Raw genomic sequence first — 27,595 nt, forward strand, 5'->3', positions numbered from 1 at the left:
ATGGCATTCTTCACAGAAATAGAATAAAAAAATTTTAATTTGTATGGAAACACAAAATCCCTGAATATCCAAAGCAATCCTGATGAATCACGCTTTCTGAGTTCAGACTTATACCACAAAACTATAGTTGTCAGAATATTATTGTACTGGCAAAAAAACAGATATATAGATCAATGGAAGAGGATATAAAGGTCAGAGATTAACCCAGGCATTTATGGTCAACTAATCTATGACAAAAGAGACAAGAATATACAATCGAGAAAAGACAGTCTCTTCAATAAGTAGTGGTGGGAAACCTGTACAGCTACACATAAAAGAATGAAGTTAGTACACCATACTAAAAATAATCTCAAAATGGATTAAAGATCATAATACATAAAGCTGGATACCATAAAACTCCTGGAGGAAAATATAGACAGGACGCTCAATGATGTAAATAACAGCAATATCTTTTCATATTCACCTCCTAGAATAAGGAAAATAAATAAATAAATAGGACCTAATTAAATTTAACAGCTTTTGCATAGCCAAAGAAACCATAAAGAAAACAAAAAGACAACCTACAAGGTGGGAGAAAATATTTGCAAATGAAGCCATTGACAAAGGATTAGTCTCAAAAAAATATACAAACATCTCACACAGGTTTATAGGAAAAAACCAAATGACCCAATCAAAAAATGGTTAGATCTAAAAAAACACTTCTCCAAGGGAGACAAATTGCCAATAATCATATGCATAGATGCTCAACAGCACTAATTACTAGAGAAATGCAAATCAAAACTACAGTCATGTATCACCTCACACCAGGCAGAAAGGCCATCATCAAAAAGTCTATAAACAATAAATGCTGGAGAGAGGGTGGAGTAAAGGGAACTCTGTTACACTATTGGTGGGAATGTAAATTGGAATAACCAGTGTGAAAAACAGAATGGAAGTTCCTTAAAAAAACTAAAAATAGAACTACCATATGACCCAGCAATCCCACGCCTCAGCATGTATCCCAAGAAAACCATAATTCAAAAAGATATATACACCCATAAGTTCACTGCACTAGTTACAGTAGCCAAGACATGGAAGAAACATAAATGGATAAAGAATTGATAAAGAATATGCACTACATATATACAATGGAATAGTACTCAGCTATAAGAAGAATGAAATAATGGCATTTGCAGCAATATGGATGGACCTAGGAATTATCATGCTAAAGTCAAGTAAGTCAGACTGACAAAGACAAATATATCACTTAAATGTGGAATAAAAATAATAAAACAACATATTTATAAAACAAACTCAAATTTTGAAATCAAACTTTTGGCTACCCTGGGGGAAACTGTGGTGGCCAGAGGGATAAATTGGGAGGATATGTATAACATATACACACATATATATAAAATATATAAGTAACAAACACCTACTATATAGCATAGGGAAAGCTGTTTAATTCTGTAATAACCTATATGGGATAAAATGGATATATGTATATGTATAACTGAATCATTTTGCTTTATACCTGAAACTAATACAACACTGTAAGTCAGCTGTACACCAATAAAATAAAATAAATACATGTACTAGCACAAAGCTTGGCTTTAATGTCACAACACTATAGCTAATATCAAGAAGCCAGGACACTACTCTGTATCCCAGGGTTTAGGAAACAGTTTCTGCCTCTTTTAAGTGTGCTGCCACAGCCATGGTTTTCTTGGAACATAAGATTGGTAATTAAACATTAAAACATGAATTCTAGCTTCTCTTAACATTCATTCAGAGCAAACTTATCTGTCAATAATGCTCCACAAGTATAGATTTACCTCACTTCTAACTTATAAATTGATACCTGATTTACACTCAAATCTCTTAACTTTAAGGGTGTCCCAAAAAATGAAATACTTAGCATCCCAACCTTAGAAATACAAGGCAAAAGAAAGGTTATGAGTGTCAATCAACATATCCATCAAACTCCATCACTCTGGCTACTAAAATTCCATTCATAGCTTTCTATGCACAATTAATGTCCATCAGTACCAGAAGACAAAGCCAAAGAGGATAACTAACATACCACCAGTCATGGTACGCATCTCAAAGAGACATTTATTCTCTGCTTATTTAGTCTACATTCTGCCTTACATTTCTGTACATAGAAAACCAATTTATAAGTCAGTTATCCAAAATGTACTATATATAAAGTATTTAGGGAATAAAAGAGCAAAGCTTATATCCATAATAAGGGAAAGAGAAAACATTCCTAACCACCATATTAGGGGAAAATCACAGGGAAATGTAACTACAGGTCCAAATATAGATGTATTTGAAGGGAAGAGGACATACTCAGTTACTAAAGCCTGCATTTCAGTTCACAGGGCTATGGGTTGATATTTGTAATGTTTTTTCTCACCACATATTTCATGTTGCCCTTTCCTTTAGTCAGCACCTCAGCACCTGAAATTTTATTACCCAGTGCTTTCAGCCACTAGTGTTTCTGCTTTTTTCTATTATCACAAGTTATGAAGGAGTTGATCAGTTAAACCTAAGGAGCCCATGCTTTCTAAACGCATTCCTCTCTACCTCCTTTTTCTTAATAATTAGGATTAAACATACTGCAAAGTATGATAAGCATATTCTTTCCTTGTTGCTTCAATGGTATTGAGACCCAAAGTGGCACAGGGACTATATGGAAATAATATTTTGTTTCTGGGTAAATTTTACCTTTAAAGCAGAAGAGTACAAATTCCTGGTGATGGAAAACAAAAATCTTCAGTGGATTGTAAGATAAGACCTCTTACAAATCTTCAGTACCAGAACAGTATGTTGTATCCAGGCAGAAATGCTACCACATTTTGTAGGACAATATGCTTACAGCTTGTAGAGATGCCATTACTGAATCTTCAAAAGGTCACTTCAAATTTACATGAAAACAGTTTTAGAGAAAACTATGTTAAGACACACTAACTCCCCAGACCAGAGCCACTCTGTCATACATATTAATTGCATTATTGATGTTACTGTAAAATGGAATGGTTGGTCAAAAAAAAAAAAGCAATTTATGCATGACCTCATAATAGTGAATCATACACTCAGTAAATCCACAATTGATAATGGGTGTGTCTTCTCTGAGGCCAGAGAAGACATACCCATATCCAGCATAATTTGATTCAAGTGAAAAGAGAGTTTATTTAGCAAAGAAGGGCATTAAATATAAACTTCCACTGGGTGACTGCCCAATCCCAGGGAAACAGTGTTGTAACAGGTAAAAATAGTGACTTGTGAAAATTTGAGACTACATCCCATCAATGGCAGTGATCCATTTAGACTCAGTGGGGTGAAGGCCAAGCTGTTTGACCCCAGAATGATCTTCAGCCCAGCTGCCTTGTGAACATATTGATCTGATGTTGTGATAATCAGTGAAAGAAGCTGACCAGGATGGGTCAATTTGTCTCTCTGATTACTGAGAATTTCTTCTGCCATACATACTCTTTTGTGAGCATTCACACCAGAAAAAAATATACATTTCATCTCACCTGATCTTGACTCTGAAGTTTCTAGGCACATAAAACCTGGATCCTTTTATGAGGATCTCACTAACCATTATTTTAATTGTCCTTACCTTCCTGTCATGTGGTTAGGCATTGCCATCAGTCATTGCATATTTGCACCTTGGGGACTTCTTCAAGATACACTGTACAAAGTTTGTCCACTTGAGGGATTCATCTCCACTAGCCTTCAGGCCCATGCCTGAGTGTGTAGGTAAAATGGAATAGTATTTCTTTTTTTTTTTTTTGTCTTTTTTTTTTTGCTATTTCTTGGGCCGCTCCCACTGGCATATGGAGGTTCCCAGGCTAGGGGTCGAATCGGAGCTGTAGCCACTGGCCTACACCAGAGCCACAGCAACGCCAGATCCTGAGCCGTGTCTGCAACCTACACCACAGCTCACGGCCATGCCGGATCGTTAACCCACTGAGCAAGGGCAGGGATCGAACCCGCAACCTCATGGTTCCTAGTCGGATTCGTTAACCACTGCGCCACGACTGGGAACTCCAGCATTTCTTTTCTAATGGATGACAGTGAGTGAGCCCAAACTCTAAGTCAGAACAGATTTGATTTCCTGAGTCAATTGCTCATTATGATCTTTCTATGGGTCCAGAGATGTGTACAAAACATCACTGGCTTTAGGACACAGAATCAGACACTGTTCATTTGTACATTTCTACATGTTAAAGGGGTCTTGCTGCAAAAGTAGAGGAGTCTGAGAATATTTCTCACAAGAAGAATGGATCTTAGCATAGCTTTGTTCCATAAACTACAGTTCTGTGATATGCTTCTCTTATTGGAGATTTCTATAGACTCCAATTAGAATCCTGATCCAGCAGAGAAATAGCAGTTGTCCTCTGAATCTGCTGGATCAGCGAAAGCATCTACACAACAGCATGAACAACAGCCAGGGCAGCAGCTAAATTTTCTCTTATTCTATATTACTGAGTTCATGAGTTAGGGCCAAATTTCAGCCAAATATTCTTCACGACCTCCAAAATCTAACTAGATCCAGTAAATATCATATCTTATATTAGCTAAGGAAACCAGGTGTTGCAACAGATAAGCCCAAAATCTCATGAGAAAAAAAGACATAGCATTTGAAAAAAATAAAAACTGTTAATAATCACAGGTTATAGGGCTGCATACATAAAAACACCCAATGCAACTATGTTAATAATAACTAATGAATCATAATTAGAGTTAGCAAGACATTAATAGGATGGCTGGATATATGTTAGTACACTATGTACATTTTATTTTAAAATCAATATAATGAATAGTTTTTATTTCCTAATTCTAAAATTTTTATGGAGCTTCAATGGCTGAACCACAGTCAAAATGCCACTGAAGAAGAACAGAAAAAGTATGATGTTTCTCAGAATCTCATTAACTGGGCTCTCTGCAGCAAGACCAGTGTCCCCTTCCTCTTCAGCAAAGAGCTGGTAAGAGGAACGCCACCTTCTCCATCACCAGTCGGGTCAATTGTGTTTCAGATGCAGCTGCTGCTGGAGACAAAATGTAACACAGACCCTGGCTCCCTTTGGAGAATCAGATTCACGTGGGAGCCTAACTTCTGGACTAAGCAGCTGGCTTCCCTTGGCTGTATAACTACAGATGGCAGACAGCTGTCATAGGCAGATTCTCTTGCTTATGGAGGCTTCCAGGGTCCATCATCTTTCTGTCAAAGCCATCAGTCCCCAGTTGCTCCGCAAGAGACTCCCAGCCACCCCTCCTACAAGTTCCAGTCTCCAGCTGTGTGCTCCTCATCGGTCTGCTGCTCTCACTGCCCCCCAGTGTCGCCTTCCCTCAAAGGCCAGGTCCCCCCACCCAGACTGCACCCAGCCCACAGCTTTAGGCCGCCCTCTGAGATGCCCCAGCAGCTGGGGTCCCTGCAGTGCTCCGCCCTGCTGCCCAAAAACAAAGACCTGCCCTGCCACCCGCATTCTCCCAAGCTGCTGCAGCCCTGGCTGGACATGGAGCCTTCCCGATGAGCCGGAGAGCAGGTCCCAGCAGCTGGGGCAGCCGCCGGCCCTCCAGCCCGTGTGCGTCGTCCCTCCCCAGGATGCTCAGCAGGGCACCCACGCGCACCCTGCCTCACACACACCCTCTGTCCACCTCCAGTTTGGCCACCACCCGGAGCTGAAGCTCAGCCACTTTCAGCAGCAGCCACAGCAGCAGCTGCCACCGCCGCCCCTGCCACCACCCCTTCCCCCGCAGCAGCCACCCCCTTTCCTGCCTCCATCCCAGCACCTGGCTCCCGGTCAGCAGGAGGGCCCTCCTGGGCCTGCCTGTGCCCAGAATGTGGACATTATGCACCACAAGTTTGAGCTGGAGGAGATGCAGAAGGACCTGGAGCTCCTCCTTCAGGCTCAGCAGCCCAGCCTGCAGCTGAGTCAGACCAAGCCCCCTCAGCACCTTCAGCAAACCATTGTGGGGCAGATCAACTACATCGTGCGGCAGCCAGCGCCCATCCAGCCCCAGAGCCGGGTGGACCCTGTGCAGGCTGCAGATGAGCCCCCAGCACTTGAAGGCCCAAAGCCAGCTCTTCCTCTTGACAAGAACACCGCGGCCAGCCTGCCCCAGGCAGCCGGCGGGGAGACCCCGCACCCTGTCCCTGCCCTGGGCAGCGCCGCCCAGCACTCCTCTCCGAAGATGGTGAGAAAGGTACTAACAGAGCCAGCTTTCCCTGACCCTGCGGGACCCTGTGCCCATCAAGACCTCAGGGACCCGGCCCAGGATGATTTGGCAGGGGGGAGGAGTGTCCCTGTTCCACCCCGGATGCTCCAGAGTCCTGACTCTTGCCGCCTGTCCTAGTGAGTCAGCAAGGCCCTCCGCCACCCCCTCCCATGCCCAGGAGCATGGGGAGAGGTGGGGCGAGGGGAAGGAAGCCAATTACTGGACCGCTGACTCTGTAGGGGGACTGTGTGTGCTTCTCGGGCGAGGTCACTTCACCCTTCCCGACAGGTCTGGGAGGCGGCATCCTTGTTTTATAGCTAAGGAAACTGAGATCCAGGCTTCTACAGCTAGTAGATGAGAAGGCTAAGGTGTATCTACATCTAGAATCTGAAGCCTAAACTTTTTTCCTCTGCAACGGATGCGAATGGGGAAGAGTCCTCTGTGGCCGCACAGTCCAGTTGGTTGGCTTATGGCTGGAATGATGAGCATGCTGGGGGAGTGGTCTGGAAGGCGTCCTGCGGGGGTGGCTGAGCACTAGGGGCACTGGGGTCTCTCGAAGACAAGCTCTAGGAGCCCTTCCTGTCTGTCCACCTGCCGCTCCCTGGAAGGGTTCATGGCAGTAACCCTAGGGTCCCAGGACTCCTCAGCAGTCCTACTCTCAGTTGCCCTTCACGCCTGCTCAGGCCATGCTCCTGAGCACTGGCACCTCAGCACTGTGCACACCTTTCCCTCAGCCCTGTGTGTCCCTTGGCCCCATCCCACTCGTCCTTCTGCCTCTTCAGGCCCAGGACTCCAGTCTCCAGGTGCCTCCCCTCAGCCCTGTTCTCCAAGCCCTGTCCGCTGGTCTATACTCTCCTAGCCCACATCCCCAGCCCTGCGCATCCTCTGGGCTCTTCAGCCCCAGTTCCACTAGTCCTTCTGTGCACCTGCCCCTCCTCATGTCTCTCCCAGCAGCAACACTGCCATCTGTGTCCTAGATCAGTCTAGCTCAGGGCTACGTGAGAGTTTGAAAAAGGAAGAGATGGCACAAGTGAAATGTCAACTTGGCCACTTCCTATGACTCTTGAGGTCTAGGCAGGCCTGTGGTGTGCATGGCTCTCTGTTTCTGCCCTACCTGTCTTATCCTTTTGGAAATGGTTTGGCTTTAAAGGCCATAGAGATTCTGTAAATTGGCCATTTGTGACTCTTAAAAAAAATTATGATGTTTCTGCAAGTACTGACAATGTGGCAAACAACAGAGGAACAGGCTTGAGAATTAAACTCACACATACATAGAAGCTTGATATGGACACTGTGGCCTAACAGACAGTGGGAAAATCACAGAACTTGTAATACTTGGTGCTAGGAAATCTGACTATCCATACAAAGAAAAAGAAATCAAATTGGACCCCTACTTCATATGATTATGAGAGAATCAATGCCAGGTAGATTAAAGTCCTAAATGTGAAAGTCAAATACATAAAATCTTTAAAAAATAATATGAGATTTTCTTCATGACTTTAAGAGACTGATTTCTAAGACAAAACATAATGTCAAAGGCAACACTGACATAGCGTATATACATTAAAATTAGAATCTTTTAAAAGCTATAAAAAATAAGCTGAAGAATGCTGACTATACAGGACATATAAAGAACTTAGTACATAAAATAACAAGGCAAATGAACAAAGTTTGCAAAAGCTGAACTCCAAATGGCCAATAAGTGCATTAAAACATACTCAAGCTCTTTAATAACAAGGCAAAAGCAGATCAAACCCACACTATGACACCACCGTATCATAGAATGATTGGCTAACATGAAAGCCTGCCAATTATCAGTGTTGGTGAGGTTGTGGATCTATGATGACTTTCATACTCTGCTGGATGTCACACCAATCAGACAAAAATTGTGAAGACCACATTGACAGTATCTTTAAAGTTCAATATATGCATAGCCTGCAACTTAGCAATTCTACTTCCAGCTGCAAGCCTTAGAAAAAGGAGTGTGCATCTCAGAAAACATACATAGGAATATTCTTAACATCATCATTTACAATGGCCAGAAATTGGACACAACCCAATTGTTCATCAACATTAGAGTAAATGAATAAATTGTGGTATACTCACAACAGAATATAGAAAGCAATAAAAACTGATGAACCACAGCTATGGGCCATTGGGAAGAATCACAAACACAGAAAGAAATGGGAAAATGCAAGGCAAACAAGAAACCTATCCAAGGCAGAAAAGAACACTAATAGATATTGACAAATAAACATACATCTTATGAAATTCTAAGACATTATTTCCATCCTCACTTCTGTCAGAGTATTGAACCTAAGAATTCATAAGGACTGTATTGTTACAATGTGAAGAAGACAGGTTTTAAAGACTTATAATCAAAACTTTTACTAGGGTATTGAATACATTTAGTCTTATTAGAAAATAAAAAAAAGAAAACACTTTGGTCATGGTAGATGAAGATACTTGAGTAAAACTCTCCAACACACCAGCCCTTACCTTCAGCAGTAGATAAGTCCAGAGGAAGTTGAAGCTTCTGATCTTGAAGGTAATTGTAACAAAAAACCCCAACCCAACTTAAGCACTAACAAGGTGAACCCAGTACTCAAACTCAAGAATAGAAGGCACACAGTGACATATTTATAATATTTATCCAGACCTAAGTGTAACTAATATCTATCTCAGACCTAAGTGTCTTATACAACATTGATCATCAAGAAAATACAAATTAAAACTACCATGCAATTCTAACAAATGACCACTAACACAGAAAATATTAAAAGATTGAGAATAGCAACAACAATAATGTAAAGCAAACTGCTTTGTCAGAAATAACTGGTGGGAGTATAATTGAGATAATCAGTTGGAAAGGTATTTGGAGGAATTTACTCAAGCTGAATCAGGATGTAGCAAAAGATTATCAGGATAATATATGCAAAAGAATTGTGCATGAATTTATATGAAAGTACACATATGAGACTGTTCATAGAAGTATTATTAAGTGAAAATGCAAATCAGAAACAACAAATACATCTTTCTACAGTATGATAAATGTATTATCATCACATATGCCAATGAAAATTAATGAATTACAACTCTTTGCATCAAAGATGTTTCACAAATATGATATGAGCAAAACCAACACAAAAGTATACATAGTAAGATCCTACCCATGCCAAGATTAATCACGATAAAATGAGTTCATGGTGATCAAGTCCATTCTTTCTGCTGGATGGAGATTATTGGCTGCAATGGGATGTTACACTTCTGGCTTGCTGTTAATAGTCTGTATCTTGTGATGTGTTTTAGATAATAGGTTTGTTAAGCTTTTGACAATTCATCCAGCTCTATTATTATGAACATAGGATTTTTAAGTAAACAAGGTACTTAATTCATTAAAAAAAGAGCCAATCCTTCTCCCTGAAAGAAAACAGAATACAGAAATTTTGAAAATAAGCATGTATAGAAAGTTCAGGCTTCACAGCAGGGGCAATGGGAAACAAGTGCCCTGGCAAGCAGGTATGCTTAATCACTGACATTGTTTATAATCAACTGCTTATCATGACATTTGACAGAAGACTGAATTTTAACTGGTGTATTAAGTTTCTACAAACAATTCACTCCCCTACTGCCTGCACCCAAGACAGACTATTCTCGGCTCCCACCCCTGAATGTTCACCACTTTGAACAAATAGCAAGTGGAAATTACAATTTCAATACCAGACAAAATATTATTCTAAGCCATGAATTAATAATATATATTGAGAAGTGACATGTGTTAACTCATCAAAGTATGAAATGATCATGAAACATACATACTGTGAAATGCAGGAATCAAAACATGTAATGTGGAACCACATCAATTTAATCAATAGTTACTGAAGGCTTACTTTGTGTCAGGCCCTCTTCCAGGTGCTTTGAAGACATTGGTTAATGAAAGGACAAAATCCTCTGTGCTCACATAGCTTTTATTTCAGTGGAGAGGACCAAAAAACAAACCAATTCAGCAACAATTGCACTTAGAATTTTTCCCATATCATTTTCAAAAGCTAATAGATCAATGAGCCAGATGAAAACAAAAATGCAGAAGACTCAACTTACACAATTAACATCCTTAGACTGTGTGGTAAACTTTTACAATAAAACCAGAAATGGAGTTTTTAATAGTAATTAGTATAGATGAACTGTTTACAACATCATCACTATTCCGTGGAAGCTACAATCATCAACCCACTACCAAAAAGAAGTCATGTTCACACAGACAACATTCTTTTACTTCCCTGCAATAAACTCAGTAAGTGTAGAAATCAAGGATATAACTGTAGGTAAAAAAATTCAGTATGTCTGAAAACCAAATAACTTTTAGACTAAAGATGAAAGCTTGGCCTCTCACTCCACTCTTTGGAAGGTAAACTACAGGGGGCGGCTGAGGTACACCCCTTGCAGGTCTCACCTTTCTCACTGGGAGGGGTTGCTCCAGCTTCCCGACTCCTTCCTTCTGCCCGTTTCCAGACTGCTCTCCTGCAAGCAGGGAAGGTGCAGGAGTTTCCAGGAATGGCTTTCATTGGTTCCCAGCCCTCACCTTCAATTGGCCAGTGCCGATGTCCTGCGATCAGACATCACCTGGGGTAACTCCCTGGTCTTTCCCTGCCTCCACCTCCTTGTGGGCGATGAAGGTCTGTGGGAAATAGGGTGTAATACTGCAGCTGTGGCTTGAATTCTATCCCTGACCCAGGGAACCTCTATATGCTGTGGGTGTGGCAAAAAAAAAAAAAAAAAAACTGAGTATTTTCCCCCTTAAAAGTGGTTACTTTGGAAGTTTATTTGTATTTCCTTTCCTTAGCTCCATGATTGATTTGTTTTATCATTTATATATATATATTTTTCTACTGTTCAGCGTGGTGACTCAGTTACACTTACATGTATACATTCTTTTTTCTCACATTATATGTTCCATCATAAGTGTCTAGACAGGGTTCCCAGTGCTACACAGCAGTATTTCATTGCTAATTCATCCCAAAGGCAACATTCTGCATCTATTTACCCCAAGCTCCCAGTCCCCCCCCATTCCCTCCCCCTCCCCCTTGGCAACCACAAGTCTATTCTCCAAATCCATGATTTTCTTTTCTGTGGAAAGGTTCCTTTGTGCCTTATACTATATTCCAGATATAAGTGATAGCATATGGTATTTGTCTTTCTCTTTCTGACTGACTTCACTCAGTATGAGAGTCTCTAGTTCCATCCATTTTTAATTTTTTTTAAATACCTTGCAAGGCTCATTTGGCTTTTTCTCATACTTTAAGGAGGAAGTATGGTCTACTGAGACTTTCTAACACCCTGAACACTAACATTCTATTTTGATTTTAATCTAATGACTACAAGCTATATGACTCCATGAATACACACTAATTTAGAATATTATCTAAATTCTGAAACCAGTCTTCGTCTTTAATTGTTTCAGCTTGGAAGTATTTTCACACCTGAGTTCCAGTTAGAGATTGCATCTTGTTATTTCCACCACAGGTTTTATCCCATCATCCATTACATTATCCAAACAGGAATTCCATTAGGTGTCAGTTTTCACATGGGCCTCCAGCCATTACAGCTGTGGTTATACTCCTGACTCAACCAGGCAGCCTCTGTTTTCCCGCTGAGCCTTCCCCAAAATCCTCATCTCTGTTTCATGTAAACTCATTGTCCTTTCCATGTCACTTCATGCTAGAATATTTTCTTCTTGCCTCTTAAATATCCGGGGCAGATCTCTCCACTAAGTAAACCTACTCGTTGCAGTTTTTTTTTTAAGATTTCTTATTGTGCTGTTTTCTATGAGAATGTTGCAGATGGTCTTGTCCCACTGTTTTTCTCCCTCAAATTACTTCCTTCCCACACATGACATTTCCATTTTTAGAAAAACAGTCCTCTTAGAGCTCATACTTTCCAGGTGTGCACCTGTCCACATTCTTCTGGTTCTAGTTCATATTCTCCACCTTTGTTACAGTTGTGATGTGAGTGACTTCAGTAAATATGATGACTTTTTACAGAAGGGTTCACTCACTGGCCCCCTGATTCCTCTAATCCAGTGATATTTTTACAGTCCACTCCATTAATCCCATTACAGAACCAGAACCTGCATCTTATAATTTAGAACAGCTCGACCTCTGATTAATTTTGCATTGTAGCCTCTGACAATAGTCATTTCAGCTCTCATAATCCCCATATTTCCCTACTTCCATGGATCCATTACCTTCCCATCTGTCCCTATTCATTCTCAATTATTTATTTTCTATGTTAGTTCTCCTTCCTTATATCCTAGGGAGGCCATGTAATAAGACTTTAATCTCTTTCTCAAGACCCTTCCTTTTCAAGACGTCTATATTTAAAGTGCCTTAAAGTTCCTCTCATGTAAAACCTTGACTTGAATAAACTTATCTTCATATTTCGATCACCTTCCAGAAACTGATAATGTCACACGTAGAAAGTTGTTTTTTATAAATATCTTTTTTTTGTTACCAAGTTTTTTCTTGACCCTGGTGTGGTTTGAATTCAATGTATCCATGGTAACTTGATTAACAGTTCAAAATACATTTATTTCAATGATAGATCAGAGTACTCAGTACAGTAACATAAAATGTAAATCTTTAGCTACAAAGTTTTATTTTATCATTTTTTTCTTCTTAATATGTCTACTTACTCTACAGTAATTGTTTTTAATATAATGGATATATCAAGAAATATCACATTAAAATATTTTTGGCTTGATATCAGGTGTCATGTTTTAAATGAAATGTTTTCCAGCCACTATTTTTATCTTGATCTTTCTTACGTTTTTCACTTTTAGGAGAATGAACAGGTTTATTCTTGAAATAATGAAGAGTAAAATAAACACCCCCAGTTTGTTACATGGATATCAAATAAGAACAGTAAAGGAAAGAAAAATCACTTAATTTGATCTTTTAGACAGTATTTTTATAAACCTAATTTGGAAATAATAGCACTATTGAATACCTACAGTACAAAGGAAGTCAAAAATTGTGAACAGGCTAAATTTGGCACCAGCTTATTAAATAAATTATACTTCTTTATTTTTTCTTTTTAGGGCCACACTTGTGTCATATGGAAGTTTCTGGGCTAGGGGCCGAATTGGATCTGTGGCTGCAGGCCTACACCACAGCGATGGCAACACCAGACCCAAGCCACATCTGCAACCTACTGACCTACTCCACAGCTTGCAGCAATGCTAGATCCTTAACTCACTGAGTGAAGCCAGGGACCAAACTCTCATCCTCATGAAGACAGTGTCCAGTTCTTACCCACTGAGGCACAACAGAACTTCTAAATGATAAATTCTTGATTTTCATATTTGAGTTGTATACACTTTTATTTTTGAGTTGTAGGTTACATAAAACATGTGAATTAAGAGATGTTTCTGTAATTTGAAATGATAAACCCCAACCATAGCTAGATTAATGGGAGTCATGAAGTGCTGCTGTGTTAGAACTTGAGGCTGGGAATAAAATGGTCATGCCTAGTAAATGTGTCCTTTAACCAATCATGGAAAAGAAGGTTAAAGATTGATAAGCAGAATCTTTCAGAATCTAAAGGCAGGTAGATATGGTACTAAATGAAAAAGACAATTGTGCTTGTAGGAAATTACTTATCATGATGCCTAATGATTCTAGTCCTCAATGATCTAGGGCCACAGCCCAGGAATTGTATTGCACATTTAGTGGCATCCAAAATTTCAGGATGCTTGATGATCATTAGAGGTGCCTGTAGGACATGTACAAAAATTCTAGATTTTTTTTTCTTTTTAAATAAGCTATCAACAGGAATTTGTATTTTATCTTTGGTAGTCGCCACCAAGTATTTTCATACCACTGTAGTTTCCGACCAAGGACTGCTAAAAGCAAATGAATTAGGGTGAAAGAGATTATACACCTGTTTTTAAAATAAGCTTAAAACGTGTTAGAAGCCAAAGGAACTAAGGGCCAAAGATTAATTAGGGAAAATTTGTAACCTGTGACTTTACCAAGGTACCACTCCACTTTGAATTGGGGGTTATGTTATCTGTAAAATTTCCCTTAACTTTTGAAATAATTTTACTGGATTTTCTAGAAATGGTAATAATGGCATTGCAGTACATTTAAAAACATGTTCTTTTTTATGTCTGCTGGAATAAGCAAGCACGTCTATTACTATTTAGTGTAGATGATGGGGATGATTTATTACATACATGTGTATGATGATACTCTCCATGTCTACCATTGCATAGGTATCTATGGAAGTGTGACAATTATCCTAAAATATAGGAATAAAAATTTATTATCTTACAATTTTTGCAGGCCAAGATCCAAAGGCAGCTTGCTTGGGACTTCCGGCTAAGGGTGTTGACAAGGTTGCAATTACAGTATTGCCCCGGACTGGAGTCATGTCAAGGTTCAATTAGGGTTGAATTTGCTTCCAAACTTACTCATGAAGTGGTTGACAGGATTCAGTTCCTCTGGTTTATTAGACCGAGGTTCCTTGCTGGCTATGGGGTAGAGGCTGGACTCTGTTCTCTGCCAGGTAGACTTCATGAGAGACAGGATAAGCACATTGTCTGGGAAGAAGGGATCACAAGGGGTCCTCTCTAAAACACCTGCTGCAATCACCTCATTCTGACCTATAGCATGACTGAGTGAAGAAAGCAAAAAGCATCAACTTATTACAATTGCTCATGGAATAAAAGGCCAACATTTATCCAGGCAAAAATAAAAATGTCAGTAAATGGCAAACATGTAAAAGAGATAAAAATTATAATACAAACTTGTTTTCTCCAATGATGCTCCAAGAATCTCACTAAAACATTCACTATAAACACAGCCTGTGATCCTACCGCCTGAGTTGTCCAAATGAGATTTTTAAATGTGGTTGATTATGGCAACAACATATCCAAGAAACCTGAGTCATTATTTGAAAAGCACCCATTGACTATCTTTAATCCAAGAGTGCATCATCTACTCCTTGCATTCCTATTGTACCTTATATTTTATAAATGTCCAATAAACATTCATTGTAAAAAAGACAACCAAGCATTTACTTGTACTTCAGGCATTCAAAGTTGATGGAATATGTGGCTACCAGTTTGAGAATTCATAGCATATTTGAAGAGACAAGAAATATATGATTTAAAAAAATGCATGGAGGGACTTGGGGTTTGGGATTGGCATATGCACACTGAGGTATATGGAATAACTGGTCAAATGGGACCTGCTGCATAGCACGCAGAACTCCACCCAATACTCTGTGATAATCTATATGGGAAAAGAATGTGAAAAAGAGTAGATGTGTGTATATGTACAACTAAATCACTTTGTCGTACAGTAGAAATTATCACAACATTGTAAATCAACCATACCTCAGTACAAATTTAAAAAATAAAAAGAAATAAGATGCAAATATCAAAACAACATAAAAGTAGGCATCAATATATAATAAATTAAATATCTTTAATAATGTGAGGTGGGACTTAGTCATGAGTAGATAAAGATTCAAGAACAATTATAGGGTAAGGTGGGCAGCTGATATAACTCATTTAATTATTTTTAATTTTTTTTAAAAATTGAAGCATAGTTAATTTACAATCTTTTGTTAGTTTCAGGTGTACATCAAAGTGATTCAGTTATATATATATGTATATACATATATATATATATATATATATATATATTTATATTTTCTATCCTTTTTCAGATTCTTTTCCAGTACAGGTTAAAATAAGATATTGAATATAGTTCCCTCTGCTGTACAGTAGGTCCTCAGTGTTTATCTCTTTTATGCATAATTATGTATCTATGATAATGCCAACCTCCTAATTTATTGCCCCCACCCTACTAATTATTTACTTTTATCAAGTAAATGAAGATAACTGTGTGATAGGGTTTACATCAATACTCAACTAAAATAATGAAACATTGTTTTGAATACTTAGAGCCAAAGATATTCAAGAAGAAATGACAAACATACAAACACATACATACAGGCTTTTAAACCCTGATACATATATGGACACATGCATAAATGAATGGATGAATGAGTGATTAGTGAAATTAGAGAATTATTGAAAACTTGAAATATTCTCTCAAACTTCATCCATTTGATAAGCAAAATTTTAAGCAAAACCCCCCCTAAAAAAACTTTCTGGATTTTGGCAACTTTAAAAATGACCTATGTTGTGAGCCACATGGGAATCTAATAAACTGTACAGATGAACCTTTCCACAGAAAAGAAAATCATGGACTTGGAGAATAGACTTGTGGTTGCCAAGGGGGAGGGGGAAGGAGTAGAGTGGTTTAATAGATGCAAACTATTGCTTTTGGAATGGATTAGCAATGAGATCCTGCTGTGTAGTGCTGCGAACTATGTCTAGTCACTTACGATGGAGCATGATAATGTGAGAAAATAGAATGTGAACATGTACGTGTAACTGGGTCACCATGCTGTACAATAGAAAAAAAAAATTGTATTGGGGAAAAAACAATTAAAAAAACCTAAATAAATAAAAATAAAAAAATAAAAAACCTATGGACAAATACTATTTTTTTCTTTAGTCATTTCTATTTTTCCTAATTTTTGTGGTGCATATGCCTCCCTTTTATTTAGATAACAGTCAGTTTTTTAAATGCAACAAAAGTAATTGATAAACAAGATAAGTAAAAGAAGATGACAATACCTCTTTTCATGAGCTGCTTGAGAGTTTATCAGGCAACACATTGCTTTCATGCTGTAGATTGAGAAATGCCTTGTATAATGTATTTTGTTACTTAGGATTTTTCTTTCATATGCATGTGTCTTTTACATATAGTCTTATGCTTGGTTGCATTGCACTTGTACATTTAATTTAGCTTAATTTTACACCATCTTCACTTCTATACATGAAGATATATGGTGAAGGCAAGTTCTTATCCTAGATAACTCTGATCTCATGGAAGAGGTAAAGATATTCCATATATATCTTATTTCTTCTTATATTGCAGACTGTTAGCTAGTCAAAATGACTCATGCCAAACAGAAGAGGCAAACTTTAGCTATGATGTAGTATCTTCCAATTTCTGACAGGCTTTGTTTATGCACAAAAGGATTGCCTTTTGCTTATTCCATGTACACACTCAGTCTTACTTTGTCTTCAGAAATGCTAACCTCACCAAGGAAGGATTGATGTTTTTATCTCTATCAGAATAAAATTTCTCATTGTTCCCTTGGGTTCTGCATTTGCCCTTGTTTTTGAAAATGTCTGAATTTTGTTTTTTCCTACAGAACATTTATATACTACAATATTATTTTAGTGCTTAAGTCCAGTATTGAACAGATATAAAGCAAAAAATAGACTGTATTTCAGAATTGCTCTCCCTGCATCCTGACCCTATCATTCATTAGTGAAATAACTTTAGATAAGTTTTTGAAAACTCTTTAAATGGTAGTCAACTTAAAATGGTTTAAGAACTGGATCTTATTGAAGAACTGAGGCCAAAAAATTCTGATCAGAATGTCAAAATCATTTGCAATTTTTCACAGCCAAATAAACAGCCAGTATAATCAATCACTAAGAGCTACCCTATAAATGTGTTAAATATTAATACTTAAGAGGAACAAAGCAAAACCCTGACCAACTTCATGCAATAATGATACTGCATTCATACAAATTGCTATTCACTCCAATTATGGTAATTCAATATACTTGCCATGTCCATACACATTAGAAGTTATGTGCCTTTAAAAATAATTCTTTTGGGAGTTCCTGTTGTGGTGAGTGGTTAACAAATCTGACTAGGAACCACAAGGTTGCGGGTTCGATCCCTGGCCTCGCTCAGTGGGTTAAGGATCCAGCATTGCTGTGAGCTGTGGTGTAGGTTGCAGACACGGCTCAGATCCCATGTTGCTATGGCTGTGGCAGTAGGACGGTGGCTACAGCTCCAATTAGACCCCTAGCCTGGGAACCTCCATATGCCATGGGAGCGGCCCTAGAAAAGGCAAAGAGACAAAAAATTAATAAAATAAAAAAAATTCCATTGTTTATGAACCACTTTTTTAGAGTACTAAATCAGAACATCCAGCTATTAGTTAATATCAATGCATGCCAACTAACATTAGTAACTCCAATAATCAACAAGTCTTTGCTTTTATATATAAATTAAAATCTGTGAGGTTTGCATGATTTCCACATGGAAAACAAACAAAAAGAGGCCTTGCATTTTTGAATTAGTTTTTAACTAAGTACATAGTTTCCATTAGTCTGCTTATGTGCTATAGAGCATATGTTGGTAAATGTGGCTTTAAAAAGTTATTAAATTTATTTTTACAAGCTAGACCTCTTTATATGCAGTAAACACATCATACATGAGATTCAAGTTAGTTTCCTTACTAGTGTTTGTGTAATAAATCATTTTGTAAATCCTCTAACATATTCTCTAAAAGCACACTCCATGAAACATGTTTTTCCCCCCCTGAATCTAGACAGGAAGAAAAAAAATGATTATTTTATCCATTTAATCTGGGAAATACTGGGTTTAAAATTATTACAACATATCTAAAAATATGCCTCCCAACTCTCCAATAGGATCATGAAATGCACAGCATTTTCCAAATATAGTTGACCCTATGACCCTATTTCCAAAGAGACTATTGTGAATCTAGGTGGCATCATCCAACAGACATTTCTGCAGTGATTGAAATGTTTCATATCAGTGCTGTCCAAAACCTAAGAGCAGCTACTCATCACTAATGGCTTTTGAATACTTAACATGTAACTAGTGTGACTGTGGAAGTCAATTTTAATATTATTTAATCAATTTTTTTTTAATTTTTAATTTTTTACATTTTATTGAAGTATACTTTATTTACAAAGTTGTAATAAATTCTGCTGCACAACAAAGTGATTCAGTTAAACATACACTCACATCCATTCTTTTTTAGATTCTTTTCCCATATAGATTATCACAGAATATTGGGTAGAGTGTTCTATACAGGAAGTCCCCATTCACCAGTCATTCCATATACTTCAGTGTGCATATACCAATCCCAAATGCCCAATCCATCGCTCCCCTCACCACCTGTCCCCTTTGATAACCATAAGTTTTTTTTTAATTTTTTTTAATTTTTTTTATTTTTATTTTTTTTTGTCTTTTGTCTTTTTTGTTGTTGTTGTTGCTATTTCTTGGGCCGCTCCCGCGGCATATGGAGGTTCCCAGGCTAGGGGTCGAATCGGAGCTGTAGCCACCGGCCTATGCCAGAGCCACAGCCACGCGGGATCCGAGCCGCATCTGCAACCTACACCACAGCTCACGGCAACGCCGGATTGTTAACCCAACTGAGCAAGGGCAGGGACCGAACCCGCAACCTCATGGTTCCTAGTCGGATTCGTTAACCACTGCGCCACGACGGGAACTCCACCATAAGTTTTTTTAAAGTCTCTGAGTCTGTACTGCAAATAGGTTAATTTGTATAAACTTACTTTTTTTTTTTTCCTGTTCCCACAGTATATGAAACTTCCTCGGCCAGGGAGTGAGGTCAGTCCATAGCAATGACCCAAGCCACTGCAGTGACAACAATGGATCCTTAACCTGCTGTGCTATAAGAAAACTCCAGCTTGAACAAAATTTTAAATAGTCACTTGTGGCTAATGGCTACTTTATTGGACAACTCGGATCTAGATTCTCAAAACACATTCAAGTTCTGCTGTTCTCTTACTATATTGAGGGGTAATTTGGTTGGTTGCCAAGTACCTCTAGAGCACATCAACCAGGAATGTGATGGGTGCAAATATTCCTGTGGAACATGACTGGAGAACAGCGCTCATGAGTCTACTAACAGTGAAGCCAGGAGGAATGCTGGAGAGTAGAAAATATCCAAGGAGTCTGCAAAGGAAGTTGAGTGAGGCCAAAGGCAACTACAAATTCTGAATTGCATTATTTATTTCAGCTCTCTCCCAAGCACCTCTCCTTTACTCATCCTCCCTAGTGTTACAGGAAAGGGATGAAAGCAACAAATACACTAAAATGACTTGTTATGGTCATGTGGCAGAGCTGCTTCTCAGAGACAAGCCTAGAAATGTGCAGTAACAGACAAAATGAAAATGTATTTCCTTCCAAAGATACTACGTGACCACTTTATTTGTGATATACACAAACTTGCATATTATTATGAGGACTGGTTCATCTTGCAATTATATCATCCCACTGTTCCATATTCGAGCATAAGTGACAATATAAAAGTTTCACCAATGCAAATATTAGCACTTCTCAACCAGCATCAAAGCATTACTCAGCCATAAGAAAAGAATAAAGTAAGGCCATTGCAGCAACATGGCTGGACCTAGAGATTATCATACCAAGTGAAGTAAATCAGGAAGAGAAAGACAACTATCATATGATATCACTTGCACATGTGATATAACAAATGATACAAATAAACTTATTTACAAAGCAGAAACAGGCTCCACAGACATAGGAAACAAATTTATGGTTACCAAAACAGAAAGGGGAGGAGGGATAAAGTAGGAATTTGGGATTAACAGATACACACTCCTGTATATAAAATAGGTAAACAACAGAGACCTACTGTATAGCACAGGGAACTATAGTCAAGGTCTTATAATAATCTATAATGAAAAGGAATCAGAAAAAGAATATATATATATATGTGTGTGTGTGCACATATATTAAATCATTTCTCTGTACACCTGAAACTAACACAACATTGTAAATCAACCGTATGTAAATTCCTTTAAAAGTCAAAGAACTACTAATAACAGTGCCAGACAATACTGTTGGACAGGACACAAGTGGGCTTACATTCACCTACTCTGGAAACCGTTCTAAACTGAGTGAGCAACAGGATAATGAGTAAAATTAGTGAAAGAAAGCCTGAGAAAAAGGGGACTTCAAGTTATATGAACACAATATGTAACACATTTAAAACATTTTCAATTTTAAACATTTTTATTTTAGGAATTATCTCCTTTGATCTGGTAAAAAAAAAAAAACAAAAAAACCTCGCATTATGCATGGAATTGCAGTCCTGGTGATGGTGATGATGACACTGAGGATTATGACAATGACAATGACAGTATGGTGATCTCAAGTGAAAAAAATATTATCTGAGTTCCTCTCTATCCATAATTATTTTCCTGGAACTTCAAACTTAGAGTTAATATAGTGGGATGAAATTTGGCTCCCATTTTCTTTCCTAGTTATCTCAAAATAATGAGTATGGTATAAAAATTGCTATTGAGAAGACTCATGGCATTCTGATGTTTTTTTCTTATAGGTGACTTGGAATTTTTGGCTGATGCATAAGGTGTTTTTTTTTTTCTTATCTTTATAGACAATATAAGTTAATTAGTTGACATAAGTCCCAGGCACACAATCTTTCAATTTTTTTTCCCAAATGTAATTTTTTGGGCGGAATGGCAGAGGTCAAATTCAGACCTGAGTCTGGATGGAGGAGTTGAGAATATTTCATATTTTATATTTTTTAAAGTTTGTGAAGACAAAGAAGAATGTGTAACAGAGACCTCTCTGACCTATGAAATCTAATGTATTAGCTTAAAAACTTTATAAAATTGTTATTAAAAAGCATACAGTTTTTTTCAGTCTATAATCTAGTGCATTCAATATTTTTATAATACCATTTCCCTTTTCTGTTTTCTCTTTTTTTTTCCTTACTAGTGTAAGTTCATTCCTGTTATTTTTGTGAAGATGAGATGCCACTCTACTTTTTTTTTAAAACTTTCTAACTTTTGTTAGGTCTTGTTTCATATCCTACTTATTTCTAGTCATATTATTGAAATTTTTTTGTCCACACTGTTCTTTTAATCTATTTATGTTTTATATTGAAGTAGATTTACAATGATTCAGGTGCACAGCTAAGTGACTCAATTATATATATATATACACACATACATAATCTTTTTCAGAATCTTTTCCCTTATAGGTATTATAAGATATTGAGTAGAGTTTCCTGTGCTATACAGTAGGCTCTTACTGTTTATCCATTTTATATATAGTGTGTATCTCTTAATCCTAAACTCCTAATTTATCCTCTTCTCTCCCACTGTTTTTTTTATGCTAAATAAGTCGTCTCTTTTAAGCCTTCCACTAAAGTATCAGGTAAAAAATTTTGGTAATTTTTTTGTCCTTTAGAACTTATTTTCATCTTTTTATTTCTTATAATTGCATTTATGATTTTACTGAATCCTCACTTATATCCCTTCTTAAAAAGATGGGTTTTTCTGGATAAGAGGAGTAAGTTTATTTTGGTCCCAGTGGAAAGGACTGTGGTTGCTTTTCTCTGAACCATTGCTGTGTCTCTCCATTCTGGAGAGATGTCTTATTTTGTTCTTAAGTCTTTTCTGGTTCAGTTTTCTCCACCCATCTTTCCCATCAGATCCTTTCCTTTGTCTTAACCCAGTGTTACTGACTGCTCAAGTAGATTTACGTCCATTAGCTTTTCTTCAGAGTAAGTCTGCATTTAGGAGAGCATGTATTTGCTAAATTTCTTTTTCTTCCTCAAAGACTTGAACCTTCACAGTACTCTTTAGTCCTCTTGAGTTTCTACTAAATTGTTGTAGTTATAACCAAATTAGAACTTCAGTGAATTTCTGCACATTTCCCTGATCCTGTTCAGAGATTTCACTCACGTTTTCACTAAGGATGGGATCTATCCTTTTTGAGGTGTTTAAAAAATTGCTGACAATTTTTTGTCTCTACCTTTAGAATCAGATGTTGTGTTTTTGCCCCACCAGTCCACTGAGGGTGATTCCGTCCTTCCTTTGATGAGCTGGATGCCTGGCTTTATTAGCTTACCTTGTAGTGATGAATTAAAGATAGCAGTTTTATGTTTGTTCTCTGTGGGAAGCAGAATGATGATGACTACTCCCCAGCCATCCCCACCCAAGAGATCTTCATATACAAATCCTGAAACCAGTGAATGTGTTACCTTCTGAGGAAAAAATACTTTACACTTGAGATTATATTAAGGAAATTTTGATGTGGTGGTTGCCGTGGATTATGTGAATGAGCCAATGTAATCCCGAGGATCCCTACACGGAGAGGGCGGCATGCTCATGGAAGCAGTGATTGGAGTGATGCAGCCAAAGGAACCAAGCCTCCAGAAACTGGGAGGGGCCAAGAATGGAATCTTGCCACCAGCCTCCAGAAAGAAACACTTTTGCTTACACTTGACTTTAGCCCTGTGAAACTTATTGTGGACCTCTGTTTTCCCAAACTGTAAGAGAACATATCTGCACTACATAAGCCACCAAGTCTGGGGCAAGTTGTTACAGCAATAGCAGAAAATTAACATCCTATCCTTGTTGGTCTATATGATTTGATGGCAAGAGTGTCCTGGTAGGTTCATTAATTAGAAATCAATAAGAAAGAAATGGCCAGGATATCTCCATCAATTTTAAAATTTTAAAAAATCCCATATTTTGATGATTTCTTCAGTTACTTTCTTCTTTGGGTTGTTTTTTCCTCTTCTAGGACTTATCTCTATTTTGACATTTCTATGGATTTATTCTAGATTTTTTAAATTATATATCCTATATCTTAATATTTTCTTGCAGGATTCTGATTCTAGTATGGTGAAATATCCCTATCCATGGTAACATTCCTGCCAAGAATAACTGGGAAAAAAAACATATGAGTTATGAACAAATCCATTATAATACATAAAAACTGTGAGTGCAAACAGTACTAGAGGAACAAAATGCAAGAGGGACTTCTTTGGACAGAGTTCCATCTTAATATCTTAGGGACAGGAAGAACTTGGAAGAGACAGTCTTTCTAAGCCATGATGCTGACTTGACATTTGGGGGAATTCTGCATGGAAGTGTCAACTCATGGGAGCTCCTGTCTATCTGGACAGATTTTCACAGAAACTCCACCGAGTAGTCTGGGATGTTATTACTGCCTTTTCTTATAGGGAAGGACAACAACAGTGAGATGGAAATAAAAAGCTTAAACAAATTTCCTCCAACTGATCTTCTACACCACAGCACCCAGCCGCAGGCACTCACCTGCTACAGATATTAAGGTTCAAGGCAGCCTTCATTCTACAGAGAAGAATTTTTTTTTAGCTTATAATTGTCATTAATTCTAAAATTCCTTTTCATATGAATATAGATAACGTATTTTCATTTCATAGATTTTAAAAGGGCACATTTCAGAAATTAAAATATTACAAGTAGGTTGGCACACATTTTGAAGAATGCAGGTGAGAAATCCCTTTAACATTTGAGCTTGTTCCGTAAAAGAAAAAACTGCTATGTTGTCTAATTTCCTAATGTGCTCATGTTGAAAGGCAAAATTATTCCTTATTTTTTATCTTGGTAGGAGAATGCTACTATAAAGATAAATAAAAGTGATAAACAGAAAGTTTAAAGTTAAAAATAATTGTTTAACCCCTTTCATAAAGAAAAAATAAAAAGATAAATTATCTACTTTCTTTAAGCATACATTTATTTTACTCAAATGTAGCATATGGTGTGTTAAAATATTAGATTTTATTTTAGCAGCACAGTCTCAGCAACATTCCTAACATGTGGTGATACATTTTAATTTACAACTAAGCATCTGCTGTGTGTAAACAGCATGATCAATGTCAGGTAAGTGTATAGCTTACCTGGGGAAACTGAGGCTGGTAAGCAGTTGTGTAAAAATGAGTGTATGACTCTTTTAATTTTGAAAAAAATATTATTAGCAATTTCACCCTATAGAATGTGACTCTAAAACATGCATGATTGCAATTTTTTAAAAAAAAATTCCAAAAGAAAATTAGATCAGCTTAGCTAATAAGACAGCAGTTCCTCATGAAAAAAAAATGTATATAGAAAATATATATTTACAATGCTATTTTTATTTTTGGTATAGAATTGGCTGCTTGCAATGTATTTGATTTCCTAGGACAATAAGACCTGAAGGAATTTCCTGAGGTCATCACATCCATTTTTCTGACTTAAGGTGTGCAACTACCTAAACATAACAATTAATCACCTAGCTTGATTCTGTTATCACCAAGAGGGAAGATCAGCTTTGGGAATAAATGTTATGAAGCCTAAAAAGAACAACTCCATACCATCGACCTTTGGTATTCACAGGGCATTGGTTCCTGGTCACCAGGTGGATACCAAAGTCTGTAGATGCTCAAGTCCTTTACATAAATGGTGTAATATTTGCATATAACCTAGCCATACCCCATACACTTTAAATCAACTCTAGATAGATTCCTTATAATATCCAATACAATGTAAATGCTGTATCAATACTTGTAAATACAATGTAAAGGCCAGATATGCAGTATCCAGTACACAGCAAATTTAAGGTTTGCTTTTTGAAATCTTATGCAGTTGGTTGAATCTGTACCAAATATTTTGAATCTGTGGTTGGTTGAATCTGTGGATTATAGAACCTGCAGATCTGGAGTGCAGACTTGATATGAGAGAATATCAAAAAGCCAGCAGTATACATTTGCAGGTCCTCAGGTGCTGAGCTTGTTCTAACATTATAATATTCCAGAGTTGTTTGTGAATATTTCATTTAGAAAATGTCCTTCTAAAGCTATAGATGATTTTAACAGAATTATTAGCTCTTGAAATAATAATGACCATGGGAAAATTATTAAGTACAGAAGAAATTTCAAGGGTTAGTGTTGTAAATTAATGGGTTTGTAGATACTCCTATAACCTCTGGTCACTGAACAGAGAGGTGAAATGGGGAGGGTGCAGGTATTACAGCAGCTACAGAACTCTGAATTTGGTATACACATCCCTTCTGCCTCAACCCCACACCTGTCTTCTTTCCTCAGCTTCTCTCCCATCTCCCTCAAACATGGAAATTTTTTTTAATTATAAAGGAATACAAAAATTCCAGTTTTACACTCTGTTGCAACTGAATCAAATTACATACGGTTTCACATCAAAAGTTAAAGGTTAATGAGTGATAGATTTTTAATAGCATGAAATACTTGGGTTTCTTTTCTTTGAAAATTTGCAGCATGAACTTGCTGAACCTGCATTTATCCCTTGGTAAGAAGAGACTTCAAAGGCATTTCTAGTTTCTGAAAATCAGTCACTCTAGGATTCAGATATCACCATGGCTTAATATCTAAGAAATATGAAGTAGAAAGAGAAAAGAGAACTGGGGACTTTCTCTTGCTGATTGCCATAACTTTTTCCCTACCATGGCAGATAGTGCCTGGGGCAGGCCTGGAGATAAAATTGCCCATATTTTATCTTCATCCTACAGATATAGTCTCCATGTCTTTTTCTGCTAACAGCTGTCTTTTTCCTGGCTTTCATCAATTCTCTTACATTAATTATTTTTTCTAGCTTTAGTTTAAAGGAATTTAATAGTGATTTCTAAAACAATTTTATAAGTGTTTTGACAAAACTGAGTTTGGGAGGCTAAAACCATTTGAAACTTTTATTATGTAGTGTTTTTGCTGATATCATAATTTGGAAGTATATAATTTGACCTTTACAAAATACAATGTAAGCAAAAGTCAATTACTGGAATTGGTGAAATAACATTCAAAGAAAGAGAGAAGGAGACAGTTTTGCACAGGGATCTGTGACTAAAAGAAACAGTCATGGAGATAGGTGACTAACACTGACCCCTATCTTGAACAAAATTATTCTCATTTCTGCTGTCTGTGATAATGATTTCCCTTATGATTTCTTTCAGAACTTTAAGCAGAGAGTAGATTTTCTAAGTGGAGGAAATCAATGTATAAATAGATGACAGTTAAAAGGAAATAATTTTTGTTTTCTTCTTGGAATAGTGGAAGACAATTATTTTCACTGTAGAAAAGTCTGTTTTATGTAGAGCATCTGCACTACTGGGAGAGAAAGTGACCTCAAAGAGCATGCCAGTACTGGGAAAACAATACTTAGCATCTTTTCATGAAATATGAGTATTTTTCTTTAGCTCCTCCACTGTCTATTACAGTTTACGAGTGTCTATACACATATGTATACATACACACACATATGTATGCACATACACAATCCAAAAGGCAATTATTATGGACTAAATGACATGGATTACACAAAACCATGATAAAGATGTTTTACATTCCTGTTAGGATATTTCCAACTCCTGTTAATAGCTCAGATTTTTATGGGCAGGGGAAGAATTGCACACACAAATATCTGTACAATAATTTAAAAAATGAATATTGAAGATATTGAAATTGATAGTCATATAATTTGAAACCATTTTCTAGCTAGAGAAATCTAAATTTGGAGATAAAAATATATCACAGGAAAAACACTATTATGTTATGGGCTAAATTGTGTACTCTCCTCCCCAAGTTTACACGTTGAGATCCTAAGCCCTAGTAACTTAGG

The 27,595-nt window shown here is 37.4% G+C and overlaps 1 protein-coding gene across 1 annotated transcript; it reads left to right on the forward strand.

The window, feature by feature from the left end:
• Positions 1-4,841: 4,841 nt before the first annotated feature.
• Positions 4,842-6,348, forward strand: LOC125128395 (tripartite motif-containing protein 66-like). The gene is given in 2 exon segments (XM_047782753.1): positions 4,842-5,516; positions 5,518-6,348. Coding segments are annotated over 2 exon segments (1,506 nt in total).
• Positions 6,349-27,595: the final 21,247 nt, after the last annotated feature.

The sequence above is a fragment of the Phacochoerus africanus genome, chromosome 5, assembly GCF_016906955.1.
Source record: "Phacochoerus africanus isolate WHEZ1 chromosome 5, ROS_Pafr_v1, whole genome shotgun sequence".
Taxonomy (NCBI): domain Eukaryota; kingdom Metazoa; phylum Chordata; class Mammalia; order Artiodactyla; family Suidae; genus Phacochoerus; species Phacochoerus africanus.